This window comes from Hypomesus transpacificus, chromosome 22, assembly GCF_021917145.1.
Source record: "Hypomesus transpacificus isolate Combined female chromosome 22, fHypTra1, whole genome shotgun sequence".
In the NCBI taxonomy this organism is placed as follows: domain Eukaryota; kingdom Metazoa; phylum Chordata; class Actinopteri; order Osmeriformes; family Osmeridae; genus Hypomesus; species Hypomesus transpacificus.
The window spans coordinates 13,794,420-13,814,801 of NC_061081.1; the positions used below are offsets into that span (position 1 = coordinate 13,794,420).

At 54.2% G+C, this 20,382-nt stretch overlaps 2 protein-coding genes across 3 annotated transcripts; one reads left to right on the top strand and one right to left on the bottom strand.

Moving 5' to 3' along the window:
* The first annotated feature begins 308 nt into the window (after positions 1–308).
* LOC124484449 (C-C chemokine receptor type 5) lies at positions 309–1,382 on the top strand. The gene has a single exon (XM_047045364.1). The coding sequence runs from the start codon at positions 309–311 to the stop codon at positions 1,380–1,382; it is 1,074 nt and encodes a 357-aa protein (XP_046901320.1).
* A 570-nt stretch (positions 1,383–1,952) lies between these two features.
* On the bottom strand, positions 1,953–20,181 carry nup155 (nucleoporin 155). Of its 2 annotated transcripts, XM_047045179.1 has the most exons (35): positions 20,038–20,181; positions 19,443–19,605; positions 19,011–19,148; positions 18,719–18,815; positions 18,344–18,414; positions 18,024–18,116; positions 16,934–17,197; positions 16,296–16,369; positions 16,040–16,131; positions 15,839–15,936; positions 15,585–15,752; positions 15,204–15,304; positions 14,760–14,930; positions 14,148–14,258; positions 13,680–13,774; positions 13,507–13,592; positions 13,276–13,338; positions 11,974–12,115; positions 11,680–11,746; positions 11,383–11,498; positions 11,147–11,250; positions 10,671–10,804; positions 10,354–10,545; positions 10,037–10,175; positions 7,913–8,048; positions 7,578–7,731; positions 7,307–7,411; positions 6,934–7,088; positions 6,674–6,803; positions 5,514–5,627; positions 5,278–5,398; positions 5,051–5,161; positions 4,280–4,416; positions 3,865–3,971; positions 1,953–3,647 (listed from the first exon to the last, which is right to left on the bottom strand). In XM_047045179.1, the coding sequence occupies exons 2-35, from the start codon at positions 19,582–19,584 to the stop codon at positions 3,509–3,511; spliced, it is 4,167 nt and encodes a 1,388-aa protein (XP_046901135.1). In that variant the 5' UTR covers positions 19,585–19,605; positions 20,038–20,181; the 3' UTR covers positions 1,953–3,508. The 2 variants fall into 2 exon arrangements, with proteins under 2 accessions (XP_046901135.1, XP_046901136.1); XM_047045180.1 differs by lacking the exon at positions 13,276–13,338.
* Between the last annotated feature and the right edge of the window lie 201 nt (positions 20,182–20,382).

Below are 20,382 nucleotides of genomic sequence, written 5' to 3' on the forward strand. Positions count from 1 at the left end.
TCAAATGTGAATCGATTTCCCCCCCACCCCTAATAGCTACGTAGAACATTAACCCTATGATGCACTCCCTCATTAGTGGGGAGCTCTCCACTGGTGGTTAGGTTAGGCTGCCTGTCACACACACATTAGAGGGCTGGACTTTGTGGTTAAACTAGTTTACTCTATAAAAGTTCGTCCATCAGACTCACCAGGCAGGCATACTAGTTAGCTACAGGTCAGTTGAAGCAAGTCAAGGTGGGGTTTTGTGTTTGGTAAAGAAGCAAAGACTGAATGCTACACAGTTAGAGATACTGTAAGATATTCTTGTGATGGGAACGCTTGGCTGGATTGAAGCTTTCATTCGAATTCTTATGTTCTTTTTCGGAACCGTTGGGAACAGCTGTCTTTGGTTGTGTTCCCTGCCCGGACCCCAAACCCCCCTGCGCACCAACGAGCTCCTCTTTTTAAACCTGGCCGCCTCCAACCTCCTGAACAACTGCCTGGTGGACCTCCCTGACGCCATGTCAGACTTTGCAGGTGAATGGTTCATGGGCAAAGCTTACTGCTCCATTTTCCTCTTTTGCGCTGACCTGTCCGAGACCAATGGCATATTCTTCACCATGTTCATCACTGTGTTCTGGAACCAGAAGCTGGTGGGGTCTCTAAAACGCGGCGGGGCGCCCGTACGTCTAGATAACCTGCAGTTGGTGACCGTTCTGTTGGCCGGAAGCTGGATAGTTTCTGTTTCCTTCAATGTCCCACGTTTGTTTTTTTCGAGGTTGGAGGGGGAAAACGCAAGCCGCAAGTGTGTAGAGTACTACCCCTCAGAAACAGCCATGGTGATGTACAACTCTGTGATCATGGCGTTGGCTAACGCAGTCCCCTTAGCTGGCACGGTGTTCGCAAGCCTCCAGATAGTTGTCACTCTTCTCCAGCACATGACTCGTGTCCAGGGTCTGTCCGCCGAATCTCACAACAGCACAGGTAACGCTCCACCCAACGAAACAAGAAGCACAAACAATGATCAGAGAAACACAAACAATGATCAGAGAAGTAGCGGGACTTCTAAAAACCAGGAGGGTCCAGTCGGTGACCTTGTCCGGACGCGCGTAGCGGAACGTAACCCGGGCTCCAGCTCTCAAGTGAGGGCAGCCAAGAGCGTGGTGGCCGTGGTCACGGTGTTTCTGGTGTGCTGGCTGACTCATCTCATTGTCCGCATCACCAGCAGCATCCATAACTCCACTCTGATTTTGGATATTGCCACATATACTGCAGCCTCCTACCCCAGTATCATCCCCTACATGTTTCTGTACGGAGCGAAAAAACTGATTTCTCCGAAACAACTTCTGCAGAAGCTTATTAAGACAGTTAGGCTTCTGGTGCACTGCCGTGGAGTAGCCTGAACGTCATGAGGTGATCAGATGCATCCAGTTATCTTGGGGTGGCAACGTTTATCTAAAGGCCTCCTATTTACATTGTGTAACCTAAGCGTCTGCAGAAGCCTCTCCACCTGGTGGAGTGCATCCACATCCTGCTGTCTGTTGTTTCAATGTAAAGTGTAACCTGCTAAAATATCCTACACTCTCATTCCTATGTAATGCTTTTAGATAAGTTTGTCATCTTGCTTGGATGTGGAAATTAGTACTTAATCTCAGGAGTCAAAACAACTTTGTTTTCCAGAACATTACAATTAAAAATAAATGTTCTGCCTCTGTTAGGAGAAGAAGGCCCATAAGCAATTATTGTGTTTTAGTGACATCAGCAGGCCTCAAGGCCTAATTATCCTCAATTAAGGGTAATCGAGTTAAGCAATGCAGCTGTTGTTTGTATGAGGTCTGACTATTCAGCAAGAGAGGCAAAATACCAACCACCTGCAAATATACAGTATTTCAACTGTGAACTATCAAATATCACAAGATAAATGAATCGATGTAAAATACAGAAACAGAATCTAATCTACACCAAAAAAAGACCAGGTTGCGAAATGTTTTATTCTTTGTTATTTAATAGTATGCAATACAAACTGTAAACAAAGAAACCAAGAGACAATTTGAAATAACTATGTAAAAACACCGCTTTTATAAAAAACTGCAGGCTACGTTATTTAAGTATAGCTATTTTAAACAGCACCCTTTCGCAAGGCATGGATCGAGGCTCGCTTCACCAGAACACAACATACATCATCCTCATCATAACGACATTCATCCAAACTCTGTGTTTCTACAGACTCGCACACCGATCCGTGATCCAAAAACAAATATACACTTTCATGTTTGTGGTCAAGTTAAGGTTGAAATGTAGGAATATGCCTTAAGCAGGGCCAACAGCACAGCTGTGTCTACAGCGTTTGGGATCCAGCCTCACAAAGACAGAGGGAAGGGGTGAGGAAACAGACAGACCTGACTAGGACTGAGCCTGGATCAGCCAAGAGAGGATTCAGGCTCACCGGGACTGACAGACAGACCTGGCTAGGACTGAGCCTGGATCAGCAGAGAGAGGATTCAGGCTCACCGGGACTGACAGACAGACCTGGCTAGGACTGAGCCTGGATCAGCCAAGAGAGGATTCAGGCTCACCGGGACTGACAGACAGACCTGGCTAGGACTGAGCCTGGATCAGCAGAGAGAGGATTCATGCTCACCGGGACTGACAGACAGACCTGGCTAGGACTGAGCCTGGATCAGCAGAGAGAGGATTCAGGCTCACCGGGACTGAAGGGGACATAATTACCCACATGGTTGTGAACAGATGTCAGTAGGCAAGGCTGAAACACAACACAGAGTGGAGGGAGGAAAAAAAAAAATGGTGCTTTGGCGGGAAGAACATGAGCTCAGGTCACACGCTTGGACAGTGTGTTCAGTCCTGACACAGATTCCAGAGTGTAACAGGACGACAGGGTGTCTCTGACCCACGCTCCGTCCAAACTGTGGCTCACACAGCAGCAGAGATTACTTCATAACATTGGTTTGACAGACTACATTCTACTCGTATCCCCCCCATTCGTTAAATCGCGTCTCTCTACTCTCATTGGCTAACGTCTGACGGCAGTACACGTCTGCAACCAATCCCGTTCACCATGTGTTCTGTTGTTTATCGTTTTCCAAACTCAATCGGATCATAACTTTTTGTTCCACACAAACAAAAACAACAAATGCATGTATGTGTATAATAAGTTACAAATTGTGTGAAGTCAGGCAGGTTGTCTGACAAAACAAGAAAACCCTACTGGTGGTGGTCACTCATCTTCACTCATGTAGTTCATCAGGTGTCCACTAGAGGTCCCTGCGGCAGCATCAGAGACAGCCTTCACGTTCCCCTCTCCAGACAGATACTAAACACACAGCTACAAACCAGGGCAAACACACAGCCAGGCCAAAGAGACAGGACACACTCAAGACAGAATCGTTTAGGTCGTGTTCCTAGCTCTGGATCGTACAAGTTTGAGCCGGTTTGATCCGTGTTCAGATGTTAAACAGCGGAGCAGAGTCCGTTGTCCTTCCCCTCCTCCTCTCTACCTCCCGGGGGAGGGTCAGTGAACCTTCTCCAGCTTGGCCTGCAGTGCCTTGAAGTTGCCGATGGTGTGCTGCAGGGCGGAGTTAGGGCTCAGGGACTGAAGCTCCACCAGGTAGCCACAGATGTTGTCCAGACACACGTTGGTGAACCGGCGCCTGGAGGTGAGGAGGGTGAAGGTGAGGGGGGGAAAGGGGTAGAGGAAGGTTGGACACCGCTCTGACACACAGGCTTGGCACACACACACACACACACTAAGAAAACAGCACAACAAAACACCCTACAGCACTACTTTCACACAGTTCCCCTGGACAGAGTCCCCCCCCCTCTCAGTCACGACCTGGTGAGGTCCAGGGTCCCGCAGGAGGAAGTTACCTGTCGTAGGTGGGCACCTTGCTGGGCTCGTCCACGTATCCAGACAGCAGGATGTGGATGCACTCCACCAGGTGGAGAGGCTTCTGCAGACGCTGCCAGCACGGGTCCTGGAGACCGAAACAGAACCGCCATTAAAATGGAAAACGCTACGTCACCGCAACGTGATGTCATGACATGTCCGATCGGCACTATATATATACACACATACACACGGAATGATGAGACAAGTAGATTGATTACCCATGAGCCTTAGAGTTCATGGACACCCAAGGTGGGGTGACTGAATGCATTACGGTGCATGTTATCGGCTGGGGTGACCATGTGATGCATTACGGTGCATGTTATTGGCTGGGGTGACCATGTGATGCATTACGGTGCATGTTATTGGCTGTATTGAGCGTATTGGGGCGCGTACCCGTGTCTTGAAGAGCTGGTCGTAGACCTCCAGCAGGTGGGGCAGCTGGACTCCGATCTCCTGCATGGTGAAGGTGACAAAGCCCACGTCCCAGTTCAGACGACACACTTCCTGCTCCAGGAACTTCACCAGGAATTCTGGGAAATGGAGTCAGTGAGGGAGGAAGAAGCGAGATACGTTCACTCTTACCGTTTTCAAGAATGACAAACAAGATTTGTGTTCGTGCCCATGAGTGCACATGTAAATGTCTGTGTGCGTAAATCAATCCTCTCCAGACCCTAGGTGAACAAGCTCAAACAGGTCACAGGGCGTAGGAGAACAATTAAGCAATTACAGCTTGAACATCCTGACTCCTCTCGTCAGAAGGACACACGACAGCTGCTTTCCAAGAGATCCAGGCCCCTGGTCCCTCCAGGTGAGGGGGTATGAGAGATGGAGGTGAGGGGGTGGGAGGGTATGAGAGATGGAGGTGAGGGGGTATGAGAGATGGAGGTGAGGGGGTATGAGAGATGGAGGTGAGGGGGTATGAGAGATGAGGTGAGGGGGTGGGGGGGTATGAGAGATGGAGGTGAGGGGGTATGAGAGATGGAGGTGAGGGGGTATGAGAGATGGAGGTGAGGGGGTGGGGGGGTATGAGAGATGGAGGTGAGGAGGTGGGAGGGTATGAGAGATGGAGGTGAGGGGGTGGGAGGGTATGAGAGATGGAGGTGAGGGGGTATGAGAGATGGAGGTGAGGGGGTGGGGGAGACACTTGTGTTAGTGACGGCTTACCTAGGGGGAAGTATCTGGGTGTGCCCGCGTAGACCTTCCCCAGTGAGACCAGTTTGAGACTCAGAGCTCTCATCCTGTCCGCTGGGCTCATGGCCAAGCTGTCGCCCAGCTCTGCAACGCGGGAGCACACCACCAATCAGAACGCAGGAGAGGAACACACGGCCAATCAGAACACAGTACAGGATCACACAGCCAATCGCAATGCTCCTAAAAGGGGAGAGGCCTACCTTTCTCCATGATCTCCTGCCACAGGGAGTGGACCAGGATGGGGTCAGAGTGACCAGCACAGTGGATGATGGCCAGCTTGCATTCAGACAGCCTGAAGTGGTCCGCAAACTCCCCATACAGCTGGACACAAGGGCAGAGGTCAGGGGTCAGTCTCTCACTACACTAGGCCCCCCCCTTCCCCCGGAACACACGACAGGCTGACCTGTCAATCAAGCGGTGCTTCCTGTGCCGTTACCTTGGTGATGTCCATGAGCTGGGAGTCGAGCTGGGCTACGGCGCCCTGCACAGAGGGGTGGTGGGAGTACTGCCTGCTGAGGGTGTCCTGGATCTGGAGCTGGATCCTCACCACCTGGGACACACACACGAGCAAACACACACACATGAGCAAACACACACACATGAGCAAACACACAAGCATGAACACACACGCACACGTAAGAAGGGGTGAGGAGTCTACACAGACAATTCTCCTCGGTCCTCCACCCCTTCATCTTCCTCCCCACCTCTCCTCATCCTCTGTACCGCCCCCCTTTTCCCCCCATCCCCCTCCACATCACCCCTCCTCCTCCCTCCACATCACCCCTCCTCCACAACACCCCTCTTCCTCCCTCCATATCACCCCTCCTCCCCCCCATCCCCCTCCACATCACCCCTCCTCCTCCCTCCACATCACCCCTCCTCCCCCCCATCCCCCTCCACATCACCCCTCCTCCTCCCTCCACATCACCCCTCCTCCCCCCCATCCCCCTCCACATCACCCCTCCTCCCCCCCATCCCCCTCCACATCACCCCTCTTCCTCCCTCCACATCACCCCTCCTCCCCCCCATCCCCCTCCACATCACCCCTCCTCCTTCCTCCACAACACCCCTCCTCCCCCCCATCCCCCTCCACATCACCCCTCCTCCTTCCTCCACAACACCCCTCCTCCCCCCCATCCCCCTCCACATCACCCCTCCTCCCCCCCCATCCCCCTCCACATCACCCCTCTTCCTCCCTCCACATCACCCCTCCTCCCCCCCATCCCCCTCCACATCACCCCTCTTCCTTCCTCCACATCACCCCTCCACATCACCCCTCTTCCTCCCTCCACATCACCCCTCCTCCCCCCCATCCCCCTCCACGTCACCCCTCTTCCTCCCTCCACATCACCCCTCCTCCCCCCCCATCCCCCTCCACATCACCCCTCTTCCTCCCTCCACATCACCCCTCCTCCCCCCCATCCCCCTCCACATCACCCCCCTCCTCCCCCTCATCCCCCTCCACATCACCCCTCTTCCTCCCTCCACATCACCCCTCCTCCCCCCCATCCCCCTCCACATCACCCCTCTTCCTTCCTCCACATCACCCCTCCACGTCACCCCTCTTCCTCCCTCCACATCACCCATCCCCCTCACCTCCATCTTCTCCTCCAGCTCGTGGAGGAACTCTCCGTTGGCTCCCTGGGTGGAGATGCAGGAGGAGCTCTTGGCAGACAGGATGGCTCTGGAGATGTACTCCAGCCTCTGCTTCAGAGAGATCTCCGTACTGCACACACACACAGGAACACACACAGGAACACACCATAAGTGGAACATTTTGGTAATACATATGCATGTTATTATTCTGTATAAACCCTTTAGCGTGTGTGTACCTATGTGTGTGTGTGTGTGTGTACCTGTGCATGTCAGCCAGGCGCGCCAGGACATGGGCAGCCTTGCCGAAGCTGCGGCTCTTCTCGTAGTAGCGCCACAGCATGTCCATGTTCCTCACCTGGCCCTGGTCCTGCTTCACCACACGCATCAGGTGCTCCTCCAGGTAGGGGGAGTTCACCTGGGGGGGAGGGGGAGAGAGAGAGAGAGAGAGAGAGAGAGAGAGAGAGAGAGAGAGAGAGAGAGAGAGAGAGCGAGAGGGAGGAAGGAAGAGAAGGAGAGAGAAAGAGAGAGAGAGAGAAAGACAGTAGGTAAGAAACAACGAGTACTCCATGTGTAGGTCATGTATAAGTTATCCAGGTTATCATGTTATCGGGTCAGAGGAGAGAGGAGTCCCACCTCCAGCAGCTTGTCTGTGAGGTCGGCCTGGATGAGCCAGTTGTACAGGGCTATGTGGAACAGTTCATCATGGGACCTCTGGGCCAGGGTGAGCATCTGTTCCAACTACCAGGAGGACGGAGGGAGAGGAGAGGGGGAGAGAGAGGGAGAGAGGGGGTTACTGAGAATGCCCATGGACAGTACACAACCTGAATAAAAGTCCTGACCTATGACAGAGCAACCTTCTTCCATCCTTCTCCACCCCCCCCCCCCCCCCTCCCATTCCACTCACATGGGCGGTGGCGTCCTCGTTGCTGAGCATGTTGGGGTCGGAGGTCATGACTGGGGGCCCAGGCTGCTTGGGGACGCTGGGGGACTGTGGAGCAGCCTTGCTCTGGGTCACCAGCTCCTGCATGGTGTCTGTGATGCACTTGTAACACAACAGCCTGCAGGGGGGGGGGGGGGGATAGCAGTGAGGGAGGAAGGATCTCAAGACTTGATAAACCCTCTCCACACCCAACTACACTCTTTCCACACCCATGTACCTCTCTCCACACCTATGGTACCCCTCCCCAGAAGCAGGCCTCTCTCCCCAGTACGCCCCCTCCCTCCCTCCCCAGCAGGTACCTCTCCTGGAAGGCCTGCTGGCCCGCCTGGTCCTCCTCTGGTTCTCCGTTCTTGTAGAAGTGAGGACCGAGCCTCTGGGGGTCCTTCTTCTCTGCTGCCGTCAGGCACAGCTCCAGAACGCCCTCGTAGAAACGCACTGACACACACACAGTCAGTACACACACACAGTCAGTACACACACACACACAGTCAGTCAGTACACACACACACACACACAGTCAGTACACACACACACACACAGTCAGTACACACACACACAGTCAGTACACACACACACACACACAGTCAGTACACACACACACACACACAGTCAGTACACACACACACACACACACACAGTCAGTACACACACACACACACACACACAGTCAGAACACACACACACACAGTCAGTACACACACACACACAGTCAGTACACACACACAGTCAGTACACACACCAGGTATTGAGTGACAGCGTGTGTGTGTCAGGGAGGAGAGTGCGTGGGTGAATGAGAGTGTGTGTGTGTGTGTCAGGGAGGAGAGTGCATGGGTGAATGAGAGTGTGTGTGCGTCAGGGAGGAGAGTGCATGGGTGAATGAGAGTGTGTGTGCGTCAGGGAGGAGAGTGCATGGGTGAATGAGAGTGTGTGTGCGTCAGGGAGGAGAGTGCATGGGTGAATGAGAGTGTGTGTGCGTCAGGGAGGAGAGTGCATGGGTGAATGAGAGTGTGTGTGCGTCAGGGAGGAGAGTGCATGGGTGAATGAGAGTGTGTGTGTGTCAGGGAGGAGAGTGCATGGGTGAATGAGAGTGTGTGTGCGTCAGGGAGGAGAGTGCATGGGTGAATGAGAGTGTGTGTGCGTCAGGGAGGAGAGTGCATGGGTGAATGAGAGTGTGTGTGCGTCAGGGAGGAGAGTGCATGGGTGAATGAGAGTGTGTGTGCGTCAGGGAGGAGAGTGCGTGGGTGAATGAGAGTGTGTGTGTGTCAGGGAGGAGAGTGCATGGGTGAATGAGAGTGTGTGTGCGTCAGGGAGGAGAGTGCATGGGTGAATGAGAGTGTGTGTGCGTCAGGGAGGAGAGTGCGTGGGTGAATGAGAGTGTGTGTGTGTCAGGGAGGAGAGTGCATGGGTGAATGAGAGTGTGTGTGCGTCAGGGAGGAGAGTGCATGGGTGAATGAGAGTGTGTGTGTGTCAGGGAGGAGAGTGCATGGGTGAATGAGAGTGTGTGTGCGTCAGGGAGGAGAGTGCATGGGTGAATGAGAGTGTGTGTGTGTCAGGGAGGAGAGTGCATGGGTGAATGAGAGTGTGTGTGCGTCAGGGAGGAGAGTGCATGGGTGAATGAGAGTGTGTGTGCGTCAGGGAGGAGAGTGCATGGGTGAATGAGAGTGTGTGTGCGTCAGGGAGGAGAGTGCATGGGTGAATGAGAGTGTGTGTGTGTCAGGGAGGAGAGTGCATGGGTGAATGAGAGTGTGTGTGCGTCAGGGAGGAGAGTGCATGGGTGAATGAGAGTGTGTGTGCGTCAGGGAGGAGAGTGCATGGGTGAATGAGAGTGTGTGTGCGTCAGGGAGGAGAGTGCATGGGTGAATGAGAGTGTGTGTGCGTCAGGGAGGAGAGTGCGTGGGTGAATGAGAGTGTGTGTGTGTCAGGGAGGAGAGTGCATGGGTGAATGAGAGTGTGTGTGCGTCAGGGAGGAGAGTGCATGGGTGAATGAGAGTGTGTGTGCGTCAGGGAGGAGAGTGCGTGGGTGAATGAGAGTGTGTGTGTGTCAGGGAGGAGAGTGCATGGGTGAATGAGAGTGTGTGTGCGTCAGGGAGGAGAGTGCATGGGTGAATGAGAGTGTGTGTGTGTCAGGGAGGAGAGTGCATGGGTGAATGAGAGTGTGTGTGCGTCAGGGAGGAGAGTGCATGGGTGAATGAGAGTGTGTGTGTGTCAGGGAGGAGAGTGCATGGGTGAATGAGAGTGTGTGTGCGTCAGGGAGGAGAGTGCATGGGTGAATGAGAGTGTGTGTGCGTCAGGGAGGAGAGTGCATGGGTGAATGAGAGTGTGTGTGCGTCAGGGAGGAGAGTGCATGGGTGAATGAGAGTGTGTGTGTGTGCGTCAGGGAGGAGAGTGCGTGGGTGAATGACAGTGTGTGTGCGTGCTCCTACCCTGCCTGTACTGGGAGCACACGAGGGCCAGGTCAGTGTGGTGGCTGATCTGCTGGTAGAGACGCAGAGACTCTCTCAGAGTGCGCTCCTTATCAGCCTTGTTCTGCACCTGCCTGGAACCCTGCAGCAGCTCATTCGCCTGGGGAGGGAGAGAGAGGGGGGAGGGAGAGTGTGGAGGTGAGGGAGGGACGGAGCAAGAGAAGCACGAGGGAGTGAAAGAGAGAACGGACAAGAGGAAGACGGAACGTGTGTGTGTCTGTGTGTGTCTATGTGTGTGTGTCTATGTGTGTGTGTGTGTGTCTATGTGTGTGTCCCACCTTGGCGCAGACGCTGTCGTCGCTGCTGTACAGCAGGGGGCAGACGTCCCGCAGGTGGCTGCTGACTGCGTCCACAGAGGCGCTGTCCTTGATGTACACGCTGACCAGGGCGGTGATGAGGGCACCGCTCAGCTCACGACCCCGGGTCACCAGGTCCCTGAAGCTCACGGCTTTCATCTGCTCCTGGAGATCCTGCACACACACACACACACATAAGCACACACACACATAAGCACACACTCCCCACACACGTTCTTTTTTCTGGGGCCCTACTATTCACTCCCATTGGTGGGGAGGGGGAGGGGGGGAGGGTTTACCTTGGGCAGTTCAGACAGGACCAGGCTGAACTGGTGGTCACACAGAAGCTTCCAGAGGGCCAGGGTCTGACAGGAGCGATGCACCAGCTGCTGGATGCCCTGCAGGGAGATCTTCTCATAGGCCTGGGCCTCAGCTGGGGGGGGGGGGGAAGGGGGGAGCGAGAAGGGTGTCAATAACTGGTCTGGGACCAGGTGGAAGGCTGGTCTGGGACCAGATGGAAGGCTGGTCTGGGACCAGGTGGAAAGCTGGTCTGGGACCAGATGGAAGGCTGGTCTGGGACCAGGTGGAAGGCTGGTCTGGGACCAGGTGGAAGGCTGGTCTGGGACCAGGTGGAAGGCTGGTCTGGGACCAGGTGGAAGGCTGGTCTGGGACCAGGTGGAAGGCTGGTCTGGGACCAGGTGGAAGGCTGGTCTGGGACCAGGTGGAAGGCTGGTCTGGGACCAGGTGGAAGGCTGGTCTGGGACCAGATACGTACTGTGATACTTCCTCTGGAGCTCCTGCTGGACCTGCTGCGAGGTGGCCCCGTCTGGACGCATGAAGCCCAGCAGACGCTGCTGCAGGTGGGCCGGGGAGCTGAAGCTGTAGGGGGCAGAGGACCAGGGGGACAGGGGGGCCCTTAGCACGGCAGGAAGGCACCTCACAGTCACGCTACAGAGGCTGATGTGGATGTGAGGCCTGGGGGCCTGGTACCAGGAGAGGGGAGGGGGTTACCTGGGGGCCCCCAGAGAGGAGGGGCTGAACTGGGCGTTCTTGTCCAGGAAGTCCTTGAGGCCTCGTAGCTCCAGAAGCACAGACTCCAGATCTGAGGAGCTGACTGTACTATCCAACTGAGGGGGAGGGTTAGAGAGGGAAAGGAGAAGGGAGGGGAGAGAGGGAGAGGAGAGGGAGAGAGGGGAGAAGGTGAGGTAGACAGAGATCCAGTGACAGGGCGAGTCAGACAGGTATGACAGACTCACGCCAGATCCCCATCTCTAACAGCAGCAGTGACAGCGTCCTGCTGGTACCCACCATGCTGACAGTCTGGTTTCCTTTCGAGACCGTCTTCTCCACAGCCAGACTACCATCCCAGATGTTCCTGAGGGAGCAGGATTCAGACACACCATCACACACTTCACTCAGGTCATCGGATCAGCATGTGCACCCTGACAACTGATGGCCCATTAGCAACATGAGCTAGTGAGGTTGAACTGTGATGGGAGTCTAGGACGTTTTGTACTTTCCAATATGTATGTTGCTTTTGGCTACGAACGTCTGCTAATGTATAGAAAAAGAAGGTGGGGGTCAAAGGTGGAAGGGCCTGACCCCAGGACGCGGGTGAAGTAGATGCTGATGCCGCTGTGCTTCCCAGAGAAGACCACCTCTGGGCCAGATGACATGGGGGCGGAGCCTGGCGGCATGGGCGGGGCCGAGATGAAGGGCGTGGACATACTGGGAGGAATCAAACCTAAGGGATACACATACACACATAAATCAATGACTGGACAGTAGAGCCCGACCGATAAAGGATTTTTAAGGCCGATGCCGATACAAATATTTGGTGATTTCAAAATCTGATATATCGGCCGATATAAAAAAATATAAATAAATCCAGAAACGCGTTACAAAACAAACTGATTGCCCTAACATATGTTATTTGTAGTTTACATTTAGTCATTTTTAGCAGACGTTCTTATCCAGAGCCACTTACAGTAAGTACAGGGACATTCCCCGAGGCAAGTAGGGTGAAGTGCCTTGCCCAAGGACACAACGTCATTTGACACGGCCTGAATCGAACTGGCAACCTTTAGATTCCCTAACCGCTCAGCCATCTGACTCCTATTATTATTTCCTCACTAAAATAATATGATAATGCAGTTTAAAAATAAACTTGTTTGTTTTATTGTCACAACAGAACAGAGGAACATAAAAATATATTTAAGTTCTGATAAATAAAATGTATACAAATACAAACTTAAGATATGAAACTTAAAGTCCTTTGAACAAAAACACAATAAAAATAAAACATGAATATTCATTTATCCCCTATAGCTCTTATAAATACCGATAATTTTGAAAATGTCTAATATCAGCCGATAATATCGGCACGCCGATAATATCGGCACGCCGATATATTGGTCGGGCTCTACTGGACTGCCTTCACCCTACTAATGTGCTGAGGCCAGGGTTTGGGGGGGAGGACAGGGTGCAGGTATACCTGGGGCAGGGTTGGGGGGGAGGGTGCAGGTATACCTGGGGCAGGGTTGGGGGGGAGGGGGAGGACAGGGTGCAGGTATACCTGGGGCAGGGTTGGGGGGGGAGGACAGGGTGCAGGTATACCTGGGGCAGGGTTGGGGGGGGGGGGGAGGGTGCAGGTATACCTGGGGTAGGGTTGGGGGGGAGGGTGCAGGTATACCTGGGGTAGGGTTGGGGGGGAGGGTGCAGGTATACCTGGGGCAGGGTTGGGGGGGAGGGGGAGGGTGCAGGTATACCTGGGGCAGGGTTGGGGGGGAGGGGGAGGACAGGGTGCAGGTATACCTGGGGCAGGGTTGGGGGGGGGGGGGGGAGGGTGCAGGTATACCTGGGGTAGGGTTGGGGGGGAGGGGGAGGGGGAGGGTGCAGGTATACCTGGGGCAGGAGTGGCTAGGAAGCTGGGGTTAGGGAAGGGACTCCCCACAGGCCCAGGGGATCCTAGAAGAACAACCACGACAAACAACAAACAAACAACATACAACAAACACAAAACACCACAGACGGGGACTGAATGATGAGTGCATTGGGAGGAATCTTAGAGTAAGATGTTTTCAGACGCATGTAATGATGAATGAAGATGTGTGTTTGTAGCATGGTGGTTCCTACCTGGGACAGGAGAACCCATGAGAGGTCCAACGTTGCTGGGAGCTGATAGGGCGGTGGGAAACCTCATCTGAGCCTCTCCACCGTACCTGATACACACACACACCATGACGACACAGAGCGTGCAGGTGCGTGTGTGTGTATAGCAGTGTGTGTGTGTGTGTGTGTGCGGTCACCTGAAGAAGGCTCTGGTGGCCCAGAGGGACACCTCCCTGTCACAGGCAGCACTAGAGCAGGCCAGGATCAGAGCTGTAGCACACGCATGCTGCTCCTGTCGACAACACAGCCAGCGTCACAACACACTCATAGGTGTGTCCACAGGGGTGAGCGTGTGCGTGTGTGGCGAGAGAGAGAGAGACAGAGAGAGAGACAGAAAGAGAGAGACAGAGAGAGAGAGAGACAGAGACAGAGAGACAGAGAGAGAGACAGAGAGAGAGACACAGAGAAAGAGACAGAGAGAGAGAGAGAGAGAGACACAGAGAAAGAGACAGAGAGAGAGAGAGAAAGAGAGAGAGACAGAGAGAGAGAGAGAGAGACACAGAGAAAGAGACAGAGAGAGAGAGAGAGACACAGAGAAAGAGACAGAGAGAGAGACACAGAGAAAGAGACAGAGAGAGAGAGAGAAAGAGAGAGGTTAGACTCACCCTGTGCAGCTTGAAGAAGCGCTCCATCTCGTCGCTCTCCCCTCCGGCGCCGCTGACCAGCAGGTGGCGCAGCTGGTCCACAGGCCTCAGCTTGTGAAAGATGTGACTGCCCTGGAAACACAACAACTCTTTTAGCACAGGGGACTAGACCTGGGAGAACGCTCTCCGTACGTGGCTATCTCAGTGAGCTGGATCAGATTGTTGACGATTTGTTATGATCTTGGATTGTTCGGTTCTTCGAAGCTCATCCTGGACTTGCTGTCATAGCAACAAGTCCTGCTCGGGAGCAGGTTTAAGCTTATGTGAGCAGCCAATAGCAGCGTTGCTGATCAAGATTTCTACTATCGATGCATACCCCTTTTAAACAAACGCATAACTCAATCCAGCTATACTAATCATAAACAACAAGGTTGTTGGAAGAACCAAATTAGCCAGATCATGATTAGCACGATGAGGTCATCTGATCTCTGATGTAATAAGCGACATTCGGAGAACGGGCCCACAGTCCTGCGTATTCTAGATGTTTCCCAGCTCCAACACACCCGATTCAAATGAACGGGTTGTTATCAAGCCCTGTGGAAGCTTGAGAACGGTTATCGCAGCTGAGGTTACCTTGGCTGAGAGGAGGACGAACTTCTGTGGAGGAACGGCGTGCTGCTGCACCACCACAGGGGAGTCTGTGAGGGGGATGTGGTCCCTGTTCAGGGGGGTGGAGATCCTGGGGGGGGGCTCCTCGCTGATGGCACACAGGGCCCAGGAGTGGCCGTCCACAGCCGACATCGTCTGGAGGAACACACACACACACACACACGTGTGTGCATAGCAGAGATGGCAAAAGTACACACATCCTTCACTCAAGTAGAAGTACAGATACTCATGTTTAGACTCTGGTTAAAGTTGAAGTACTGACTACACTCTTTCTTTTTCACTTTTTTTTGGAGAGGGGAGAACAGAGAAGCCTAAAACAACAATCCAATTTTTTTTATATATATATATATTTATTTGTAAAAAAATAAAGTTACAAAAATAGTAAACCAGGGGGCCGGATGTTCCTACCTGGGCCTCCATCAGGGGCTTCTTGAAGGGGAACGAGTCGTGGTTGATGCACCACAGGATGTCGCTGTCCTCCGTCTCTGCCGCCGCCATCAGCAGCACTCCTGAGGGGGGGGGGGGAGAGAATCAGAGCGCTTTAGAGGGAGAAACAGCTGGAGGAGTGAGAGAGGAAGAGGACAGGTGAGCCAGCAGCTGGAGGAGTGAGAGAGGAGGAGGACAGGTGAGCCAGCAGCTGGAGGAGTGAGAGAGGAGGAGGACAGGTGAGCCAGCAGCTGGAGGAGTGAGAGAGGAGGAGGACAGGTGAGCCAGCAGCTGGAGGAGTGAGAGAGGAGGAGGACAGGTGAGCCAGCAGGCCAGGAGGACTGACGCAGTGGTGAGGTCTACCTTTGCTGTGGAGAGCCTTGTGCACCTTGGCAGGCTTCTGCAGGGTGGAGGAGGCAGAGAAGCCGGGGGGGAGGCGGACGTGGACCAGAGCCAGCAGGCTGGGACGGCCGGACACCTGCTTCTGGTGGGGCGGGGCGAAGGGGGCGGTGCTGAAGTACAGCCGCACCCCTGAACACGGGGAAGAGAGAGAGAGGTGAAGAACCAGGTCGGGTTGGAACGGAGAGCGCAGGATTTGGAGCGCGGCCTCCTCTTACCTGCGTGAGTGACAGCGAGCAGGTGGCAGTCTGACGACTCGGACCTGTCGATCACGGAGATTTGGACGATGGGCTTGAAGACGGAGCGATCGATGGTCCTAGGAGAGGGAGAGGAGGAGGGGGGGAAACGTGAGCCACTGTCTGTGGAGGGCGGCTGAGGTGTTGGGTTGAGGAGAGAGGAGGTGAAGTCAGGACAGTTACCTGGCGATGTTCCCGGCCGCGGCCACCATGGAGTTGAGTGACATGGCCGCCACTCGACTCATGCCCTGGCCGTCTGAACCCAGGTCGTACACCTGAAACGGCAACAACCACAGCACACAGATTCTATTACTACTACTGATAGTAGGATTATTCATTTTTATAATACTACCATCTTTATGTTAATGGTGATTTGCAGATCCAGTATGACCATGTGGTGCAGAGAGAGATGCGTGCACCCAGGGGATGACAGCTGTACCTGCAGGACTCCCTTCTCAGAGCGCGTGAACAGAATGTTGCGGGAGTTGTCTATGGCGATCTGCACAATGGGATCTGAAGAGGACAACAAAAACAACAAGGACGTGATTAGAGGCTTGGTAGAGGGACTGGGGCAGGGTAGAGGGACTGGGGCAGGGTAGAGGGACTGGGGCAGGATAGAGGGACTGGGGCAGGGTAGAGGGACTGGGGCAGGGTAGAGGGACTGGGGCAGGGTAGGGGGGCAGGGTAGGGGGAGTGGGGCAGGGTAGAGGGACTGGGGCAGGGTAGAGGGACAGGGGCAGGGTAGAGTGACTGGGGTAGGGTAGAGGGACTGGGGCAGGGTAGGGGGGCAGGGTAGGGGGAGTGGGGCAGGGTAGAGGGACTGGGGCAGGGTAGAGGGACAGGGGCAGGGTAGAGGGACAGGGGCAGGGTAGAGTGACTGGGGTAGGGTAGAGGGACTGGGGCAGGGTAGGGGGGCAGGGTAGGGGGAGTGGGGCAGGGTAGAGGGACTGGGGCAGGGTAGAGTGACTGGGGTAGGGTAGAGGGACTGGGGCAGGGTAGAGGGACTGGGGCAGGGGCAGGGTAGCGGAGCAGGGCAGAGGGAGTGGGGCCCTCTGGTTCTCCCCTCCGGTTCCTTACCGTCCTCGGAAAAGGAGAACTGGAGCAGGGAGGGGACGAGGAAGGACAGGCTGCTCTTGGAGTGGTTGATCTTCCTGCAGCGCTGGCTGAACCAGCCTGCCTCAGCCTGGTAGGCCACCTCGTACAGGCAGCCGTCCTTGCCCGCCAGGAAGATGCGACCCAGGTCGGTGGAGGTGATGGCCAGCAGGTAGGTGTTGTCTGTGGGGATGGAGTACAGGGGGTCGGGCAGCAGCTGCATCCCACCGGACATGCTGTCGTTCAGGCCTGCAGGGAGAGAGGGGGAGACATTTCACATCAGCCAAGAGAGGGTGATGACGGCCAAGGCCCCAACCGTCTAGGAGAAGGTGTGGAGGAGGGCAGGTGTGGAGGAGGGCAGGTGTGGAGGAGGGGCAGGTGTGGAGGAGGGGCAGGTGTGGAGGAGGGCAGGTGTGGAGGAGGGGCAGGTGTGGAGGAGGGCAGGTGTGGAGGAGGGCAGGTGTGGAGGAGGGCAGGTGTGGAGGAGGGGCAGGTGTGGAGGAGGGCAGGTGTGGAGGAGGGGCAGGTGTGGAGGAGGGGCAGGTGTGGAGGAGGGGCAGGTGTGGAGGAGGGCAGGTGTGGAGGAGGGCAGGTGTGGAGGAGGGGCAGGTGTGGAGGAGGGCAGGTGTGGAGGAGGGCAGGTGTGGAGGAAGGGCAGGTGTGGAGGAGGGGCAGGTGTGGAGGAGGGCAGGTGTGGAGGAGGGCAGGTGTGGAGGAGGGCAGGTGTGGAGGAGGGGCAGGTGTGGAGGAGGGCAGGTGTGGAGGAGGGGCAGGTGTGGAGGAGGGCAGGTGTGGAGGAGGGGCAGGTGTGGAGGAGGGCAGGTGTGGAGGAGGGCAGGTGTGGAGGAGGGCAGGTGTGGAGGAGGGGCAGGTGTGGAGGAGGGGCAGGTGTGGAGGAGGGCAGGTGTGGAGGAGGGCAGGTGTGGAGGAGGGGCAGGTGTGGAGGAGGGGCAGGTGTGGAGGAGGGCAGGTGTGGAGGAGGGCAGGTGTGGAGGAGGGGCAGGTGTGGAGGAGGGGCAGGTGTGGAGGAGGGCAGGTGTGGAGGAGGGCAGGTAAAGGGCAGCATCGCACTCACCTGCCTGAGCCTTGGGGAAGCTCAGCCCCAGGATCACCACATCCACCGGGGTGGCCAAGACCAACAGGAAGTGGATGTGTGGCTGGAAAATACCTGGACAGAAGACCACGAGGACACAATGTATGCTGGTGGTGCATCACTCTAAACATGAGCACCGTGCCAGTTACAATACAGAGCGTTCCTAGACTCACTCACAAAACTACGCACTTCTGACACTTGATTTCCTGCCGTGGGTACGGTCTACATGCACAATTTCTATGCCGCGTTGGGTAAAATACCAAATGAATGACATGCCAAATGCAATGTGAGGGCTTCTGTACCTGGTTTGGGCTTCACCAGGCCTACTGACAGAATGGTTTCACTCAGTCCATCAAAGTACGCCACGTCTCCCCTGCATACAGAGACACAGACAGACAGACAGACAGTGAGACAGACAGACACCAGCAGACAGAGAGACAGACAGACAGACACCAGCAGACAGACAGACAGTGAGACAGACAGACAGACAGACAGACAGACAGACAGACAGTGAGACAGACAGACACCAGCAGACAGAGAGACAGACAGACAGACACCAGCAGACAGACAGACAGTGAGACAGACAGACACCAGTCACGGTGTGTCAGAACTCTGTTCATCTGGTCCACGGCCGCAGAGAGAAAGGAGAGACTGGAACATGTAATCTGAACACTCACCCATCTTCATAGTTCCACATGAAGATGTCGTTGTCGATGGTGAGCCATGCCCGGCATATCTCGGGGAAAACTCCCATCATGCAGTTGCACTGCATATCTATGAAGCTGGTCAAGGTATTTTCCGACTAAGGGTCGCTTGAAGTGACTTGTATTCGTCCAGATCAAAACAATACATCCGATTGTACAAAAGAGCAAAACGGGCGACTTTCACAAGTAGTACCACAGATGAAGCGAGCCATGCTTCATAGAGCTAGGACTCTTCCAGCGCTGTTCACACCTGCTCAAAGGATACGGCTGAATTGCTCCACTAGCTCAGGCGGAAGGGGCACCCTGCGTACCGCACTAAGCTCTGGGAGGTTCGGTATGCTAATAAGCCCCGGTCCTTGGAGCGGGTAGTCCATGTCGGATACCCCAGACAGGGAGGGCATGTCTGCGGGACAAGAAATCGGTACGCGTGAGTTGACTTTTTGAAATACGATTTTGTAAAATGACCACATCAACTCTGAGAAAAGGGAGTCGTTTTTACACTCTGCTTGGTAAAATACAGAACGTGACTTCATTACCACATATAACGCGGTGAAGGACAAATGCTCTTCTCATCCTTGATTTGGTATCTAGTTCTCTCTGAGAACGTTATTTGAATGTCACTTCGGATAAGAGCGTTTGACATGTCATATGATGCAAAGTCACTGGTGTGGTGCCTGAGGAGACAGTCTAGACTTACTGTGAGAAGGAACATTGAGGAGTTCTGACAGGTCGGGGAAGCAGCGATCCTCCTGAAGATGTCTATCGATGAGACGGCCAGAGCTCTCCAAAGCTTCGGCAAGAGCAGCGGCTGGACTGCTCGGTCCGACGCTAGACGGCATTGCTTCAGCTCAAGCCGATGTCTGTGGAGAAACAGACGTGTCTTTCCACAAGGCAACTACAAGGCCGTACCAAGCAGACAGTTTTCATCTTTTTTTAAGCATTGTTTAAGAATTATCTGATGGTTAGTCTAGCTAAGTTCCATAAGTTGGCAAGTTAGGATGCTAAGCTAATAGCAAGCTAGTTAAGCTCTCTAGGTTCGCTGGTTGCTAAGTGTCCAGACTTTTGTGATAAGGCCTCTTTAGCGTATTGTCATTTAAACGTTAGTTTGCTGGCTGGATACTCAAAAAAATACAAACAATGCCCTAACTTGGTTGACTATCTGCCCTGGTAGTACAAAACGCGCGCTCAGTTCATATTCATAGAAGATTAGCACAGCCACCTAGCAATAATGGCTAAGGGAATGAGAATAACGTGACAAACTTTGACTCGTAACTCATATCATGCCATCTTACCCTGCTGACAGTTCCACCCGGTGATGTTGTGTTAAGCTACTTTACAACTGTATTAACGAGAACAACTACTATCTAATGTTTTCAGACTTTCGTAAACAAACGAATGCTACAGCCCGCCAGCCTCATGCCTTGAGTTGAAGGGTGAAAGGTCATGAATGGAGACGCACATCCGGCCAGGTTAGTTGGTTGTGCTTCAAGTGCGTGTTCGCTAGATGGCGCCAGAGGTTTATATGAGAAGGTCGAGCGTCCAACAGACTGGATTTTGAGGCCATGCACCTGTTGTTTGTAGTCTGATACACTCGTTAATTACAGGAAATTCTTACATATCCCACCTTATAGAAATCT

Coding starts and splice junctions, on each gene's coding strand:
- LOC124484449 (XM_047045364.1), top strand. CDS start 309: ATGGGAACGCTTGGCTGGATTGAAGCTTTCATTCGAATTCTTATGTTC.
- nup155 (XM_047045179.1), bottom strand. CDS start 19,584: ATGCCGTCTAGCGTCGGACCGAGCAGTCCAGCCGCTGCTCTTGCCGAA. Junction 14,259..14,759: donor TCGTCCTCCTCTCAGCCAAG/GTAACCTCAGCT, acceptor TTGTGTTTCCAG/GGCAGTCACATCTTTCACAA. Junction 10,176..10,353: donor ACGACAGCGTCTGCGCCAAG/GTGGGACACACA, acceptor CTCCCTCCCCAG/GCGAATGAGCTGCTGCAGGG.